The 5,870-nt window shown below is 38.3% G+C and overlaps 2 protein-coding genes across 4 annotated transcripts in view; both read right to left on the bottom strand.

Annotated features, from left to right (window-relative positions):
• LOC104817155 (scarecrow-like protein 26) overlaps positions 1–1,929 on the bottom strand; it is a 2,515-nt gene extending 586 nt beyond the window's left edge. The window contains exon 1 of one of the 2 annotated variants that reach the window (XM_010546232.1): positions 1–1,929. In XM_010546232.1, coding sequence (XP_010544534.1) covers positions 1–1,435 — 1,435 coding nt within the window. In that variant the 5' untranslated portion in view covers positions 1,436–1,929. The other variant, XM_010546240.1, reaches the window with a different exon arrangement.
• Positions 1,930–2,078: 149 nt separating this feature from the next.
• LOC104817138 lies at positions 2,079–4,071 on the bottom strand. Of its 2 annotated transcripts, XM_010546221.1 has the most exons (4): positions 3,876–4,071; positions 3,254–3,322; positions 2,469–2,668; positions 2,079–2,250 (listed from the first exon to the last, which is right to left on the bottom strand). In XM_010546221.1, the coding sequence occupies exons 1-3, from the start codon at positions 4,035–4,037 to the stop codon at positions 2,486–2,488; spliced, it is 414 nt and encodes a 137-aa protein (XP_010544523.1). In that variant the 5' UTR covers positions 4,038–4,071; the 3' UTR covers positions 2,079–2,250; positions 2,469–2,485. The 2 variants fall into 2 exon arrangements, with proteins under 2 accessions (XP_010544523.1, XP_010544517.1); XM_010546215.1 differs by lacking the exon at positions 2,079–2,250 and having other exon boundaries at positions 2,251–2,668.
• Positions 4,072–5,870: the final 1,799 nt, after the last annotated feature.

Raw genomic sequence — 5,870 nt, 5'->3', positions numbered from 1 at the left:
CTGTGGCAGCCGCTATGCGTGTCAACCAAGCCGAGATCCATGGACCGAGGAAGGCACGCTCGACAAACCCACGGGCTGGGTTTGCCACTGGGAAACCTGCCTCGAGGGAGTCGAAAATGGCCGAGAATTGGTGCAGCAAATCCATGAACCGAGTCGTAAAGCCTTGGTCGACGCTCATCCCGACTTCCTCGTGGACAAGCGTTACAAGTTTTGGGTTCAATGTTTTGGTTTCGGATAAGAAAGAGACGAGGGAATTAGGTGTTTGATAACTGAACCGAGGCAGGTGAAGCATACAGTTGATGACCAGTGCTTCTCCTCTGACTAGCTTCAAAGACGAGGAATTGAACGTTTCATCTGAGTCGAGTTTACAATGGTGAAATGAAAATGGTTGGCCGACTGACTCAGCAAACGAGGCCAGCCGCCGTCCAGCCTCTTGCACCGCAGCAACAGATTTTCTCCCATTGATGGCTTGGGACAAGGCTGTGACCCGAAGATGTTGAACCGGTGGACCGGCTTTTCTGGTGACCAGAGCCTGCATGAAGGAAGACCACTGGACACCTTCCATTATATCGTAGTCCACTATATGGATCCTTCTCTCATATCCCACAGCTTCCAATATGGCTTGGTTGGCCGTCAGGTAACCGAAATTGACGTACGGGGACATATCCTGAAACAGCTGAAACGCTGCAACCACGTCCACGTGGTCACGGACCTCACGGTGCAAGTGGGACCCACCACCCTGCCGCCGCTTGACTGTGTTAGTTGCTCGCTCGAGCAGTGAAGATAAGCCATCTGTGAAGTGGAAGGCTAGTCTCTCCATGTTGGTCCGGTCGCCAGGAGAAACCAACTCCTTGAGCCGAGCCAATATGACACGAGTTAGCTCCTGGGTTTTGTGGGCTCCGGTTAAGGCCTCGGCCGCTGCCATCAGCAAGTGAACCAATCTTAAGCCCTTCAAATCATCGGGTTTAGGATCCTCCAGATCAACCGCATCGGTCACCATCATCATCATCGAATCCGTGGATGTAGAGTTGCACACTTCTTGGTCATGGTCGTAAGCCAAAAGTCGAGGAGAAGGGTCCATTATGGTGGCTTCATCAGCCATAATCGAGTCAATGAGATCGCGGAAGTCAGAGCTCCAGTCCATGACAGGAGACCAGTCATTCCAGTTATTACCCTGTTCCTCACCGGAGGAAATAGTCGTGGTTGTTGTGCTTGCGGCAATGGCTGAAGCGGCAGTTGCAGGAACGGCGGTGTGGTCAGAGAAGAGGAGATCCAGAAAGTCATCGTCGGGGAAGGCCATGGCCACCGGTGGACAGTGTTGGACCTGGAGGGTTAAAAGATGATATCTGCAGTGCAGAGTATATATATACAAAAGAAGGATGGGAACACAAGAATAGAAGCCATGTAGTGCCACGCAAGAGATTACGGGTTCCATTCACAAGAATTTCGAGGAAATCTTTGAAGTCAAATCCAAGTTTTCCCCCAAAGAATGGTCCCCGTTAGGATGATACGGGGATATAATTATTAATAGAGGTAAAACCTGGTGGTCCAAAGGAGAAGCTGCAGGACCACTGAAGATCGAAGGGCCAAATAAACAATGGAGCTGAGAATTGTTAGAACCATTACCATAAAACAATATATCTATGATTAAAACATAGGCAATCCAATCTCAGCCTAATTCCTGATTATTTTACCAAGTAAAAGCGCACGGACTATAATATGAAAATACATATCCAAAGATTTGAAACTATTCGCAGACCAGAGATGGAGCCTCACCTTGGGGGACCAAAAAACTTATCTAGACTTGAAATATATATATTATCAGCGAATCAAATCATTCAAGCGACATCACATCAAATAATCAATCAATAACTGCCACAGCATATTAATCTAATGTATTAAAAAACCGAAACCACACCAACTAGGCATAATACCTTCGATTCTTTCTCACGACTTTCCAGACTATAATATAAGGGCACACCCTGCTTAATTAGTTTAACAATTCTAGAGTAGTGGACAGAAGAACTAATTTGTCTCTCGCCCTATAAAAAGCTTTTTGTTTTTGGATGTTTGGAGGATTGATAAAAGCAGTGACGTAATTGATTAGTTTAGAAGTTCTTTTCCTGCCAAGCTCAGGTGGTCACTCTCCTAAATGAAAAATCTTATGCTGTACCAATACATAATCAACACAATAATATTGTTGGAACCAAGTACTACTGTCCCCAATAATTCAATACAATAAGCCCGGTCCTGCAGAAAAAAATGTATATGATGCAACTTCCATTAGAAGATGAAATACTTTTGTCCTCGATCCTTGAAGGTGTGAATATGTCATTTTCACCTCAGGATCAGATTTACACACCATTTAATTAAATTAAAAGGAGATCTTTTTCAACAAGCCTATCTAGCAGAACAAACGTGAAAAGCTTAGATTAAGCAATCTAAGCACCCGACAGGTGAGTTTGTACCTGAATTGTTGCATGTCCTAACCGTCATGTGAGGGTGACCCTTTCTGGTTTAGAGAAGCATGGATTATTCTGGCCGCTGCCACAGCGGAGTCTCCTCGCTTCATTACGTTCTCGAGTTCTTCAACCTTCTCTGACAACAATCTAGCATTCGTATAGGTGATATTGACCAACTTGTTTGCCGTTTCTAGTGCAGTGCAAAGCTGAAATTTGCAGGAACAAAGGCATGGGAGTATGAGTTCACTGGATAAGCTATAAAAAATTCAAACTTAAAACCACGTGATAATATATGGAAAATGCTCGAAATATAGACATAACTAATCATTTACTAGCTAAACAACTTGATCAAATTCACAACTAATGGGTGGTTGCCTCAAAGAGGCACCACCAGTCCAGACACAAGTTACGTGAAAGATAATGCTCGAGCAACGGAAATAAAGTTACATGAGAGGCAATGCTTGAGCAACAAACAACCAGTTTCGAAGGAAAACTCCCCAGGAAAGACTTCAATTGAAAGAAAGGAACAGATAAAACAAACAGAAAGAAATGTCTCTCCTGCCAATAACGAACCCCACACATCAAACCCTTCCAATACTAACCTTGTTTTTTTCTGAATTCTTTACAGATTATATATGAAAACTATGGGTGCACACACAGAAAGACCTCACTGATGAAGGAAAATAATAAGAAACTGTTGCCAAATATTCATATCCAATTATTTAGCAGTTAATGATTATCAAGGTTGTCATAGATGTGACATTCATCATAGCTCCAAACAAAGTCATTACCTCCAAAGTTAGAGCTGTCCATGAGTGATCTGAACCCGCAAATGCCTTGTTCAACTTATCATAGTTTTCCTGAAACGAATCCACTATTGTTTAATACTCATGGCGATAAAAATTATGTTGAACAGCACCAGATATAGTGAATCTAGATAACAGGACCTAGTCACAGCACAAATCCAAGACCTAGAGTAACCTGATCAAAACAAGAAAGCAACTAGAAGACATTCCAGCATCCTTCATTATCAAATCCACCGTGATTTGGACTCACGAGGTTCAAATAAACCTAACTTAAAGTAGAATTCTTAATTCAACAGTAGATTTCAGCTACATTTAAACGAAAATAACTTCAATTCAAATCCAGCGTGATTGGGATTCATTCACCCAGCGAGCGTAGATTTCATAATTCACAGATCCGTCCAAAAACCACAACGAAACATCGCATTAATTCTTCACCTGCGGCCAGAACAACGACAGATATATACAGAACCGAACAATGTCCACCACAATTAAGAATCAAACAGGAGATAAAACTCATGGAGTTCGAATGAACACGCTCGAAAAGGGACGAGAAAACACGAAGTTAAAATCAGGCACAAGAGAGAAAATTCTGATTTGGAAGAGTGACCTGAAAGAGTCTGGTGAGGTCCAAGGATCCAGAGACTGTATCAGATCCTAATGTTGAATCCGATGCAGGAGTTTCACGTTTCTCCGGCGACTCACCGGATTCCTCCCCCAGATCGGCGAGCAGATCCCCGATCGACAGCAACGGCCCTCCGATTCCTCTCATCTCTCCCTCCCTTTCCCAGGAGTCGAGAGAGATTCTCTTTGCGTACTTTTATGGGCCTTTAAAGGCCCAATTGTAGCCCATAAATATAACCAAGTCATAAAACCCCATTTTAAGCCCAATCAGAATAAAATGAAAACAAATATTTATCCTTTTTATCACTGGAAAAAAGAAAAAAAAAAAATTAAAAAGTGCTAAGTAGCAACTTTTTTCCTACGTATATACAGATTAAGAAATTGGATGAATTATTTTTTTTACCAGAATTTATAAATGAATTTGTAGGATTAAGATTTCTTATCAATGGCTAAGGGTAATTATCAGGCCAGAGCTCTCTGTGGTCGACAATAACTTTCAAGTGGTACGGTAATTAATAACTTGGTATGTTTTGTTTATGTAAACTCTATCACAATATTTATGTTTTTTTCTTCTATTACGAAAAACAATAATATGTGATGCAAAAGGATAACTAACATAATTGATATTAAAATTAGAGAAAAAAGTTTTACTATTTTAAATTAAAGAAAATATAAAATTAATTTACCGGCAAATCTAGTTGATTTGGTCCATTATTTTTCATATTCACACCAACGGCTGCGTGTCTGCTGGCGTTACATTTAATTTAAAATAGTGACCTAACAATAAAAAAAAATTAAAGCATTATAGAAAAATAATAAAAAAAAATTAAAGCATTTATTGTTATAAATTGGCGGTTGGATTTTTAATTCTTTATTGTTTATTGGACCAATAATGTGGGATGGAGTGTATATTATGGTCTGTGTCAACCATCAATTGTTATAAAATGAAGGAGGGTCCACATAACACGCTATGGGCTTATTTATGGCACATATTTTTAAAAATATCGATCTACATGTATGGTTGCGTTATAGAAAAATAAAATAAAATGCATTATAGATCATTGACTAAAAGGTATGGCTGTGTGCGAACTTACATGCTCTCTGTTATAAATTATTTTAATACTTTTAATAATCTTTTTCGATACTATTGCATAAGAAGATAGATGGGCATGGTTAGAGACGGTTCCGTTATATTAATCAAATTGAATTAAAACAAATAATATACAATTTTATATAAAATGAATGTGTTATAATGATTATATATAATTTGTTTAAAAGAAAAAACTAAAAAATATGTCACACCTACAAAATACAAGTTTTTATGAAATTTTAAAAACAAATAAAAATAACCAAACCATATATCTTTCATCTTCATATCCAATCGGACTCCCAAAATTTTTTATGATATCTATGTTAATTGACAACTATTAAAATAAATAAATAAATCACTGGTATAAATGTTTAAATTTTGGAACTTTGAAAGCCAGAATTAAAAAACAATCTGTACCAAAAAAAATTTAAAATCATTTCAGCCATGATATCTATCAACATTAGAGTAACGCAACCTATGCTTTTGGCTCGTTCTAACAGATAAAACCTGCAATTTGTATTTCATAGATAAACAAAGTGATTGGTATTTAAAATTTATAAAATCGTAGTCGTCTTTTTCCTTGTATGTATGTATTTATGTATGTATGTATGTATGTATGTATGTATGTATGTATGTATGTATGTATGTATGTATGTATGTATGTATGTATGTAAATGTTATAGACACTTTACACATGTCTTCATGTTCTACTTATGAACAACGGAATTGTACATGTACAACATGCTTATCTAAAGATATGTATGGGAAATGACAAAATCTTCGATAAAATTTATTTATTAACCATTCATATGCTATTCAAAATATTACATATATAATCAATTTAGCATCCAGTTTTATTTCCCATGGGATACAATCAATCCATCAACCCCT

This window comes from Tarenaya hassleriana, unplaced genomic scaffold (genome assembly GCF_000463585.1).
Source record: "Tarenaya hassleriana unplaced genomic scaffold, ASM46358v1 Cleome1, whole genome shotgun sequence".
NCBI classification, from domain to species: Eukaryota; Viridiplantae; Streptophyta; class Magnoliopsida; order Brassicales; family Cleomaceae; genus Tarenaya; species Tarenaya hassleriana.
Note: the sequence above shows the minus strand (reverse complement) of the source record. Positions and strands in the feature narration are given on the sequence as shown.

What these genes read in the sequence shown, in the direction of transcription:
- LOC104817138 (XM_010546221.1), bottom strand. Translation starts at nt 4,037, where the DNA reads ATGAGAGGAATCGGAGGGCCGTTGCTGTCGATCGGGGATCTGCTCGCC. An exon ending in ACCTCACCAGACTCTTTCAG is followed by an intron (nt 3,323 to 3,875) that starts GTCACTCTTCCA and finishes GATTCGTTTCAG; the next exon opens with GAAAACTATGATAAGTTGAA. An exon ending in GGACAGCTCTAACTTTGGAG is followed by an intron (nt 2,669 to 3,253) that starts GTAATGACTTTG and finishes TGCAAATTTCAG; the next exon opens with CTTTGCACTGCACTAGAAAC.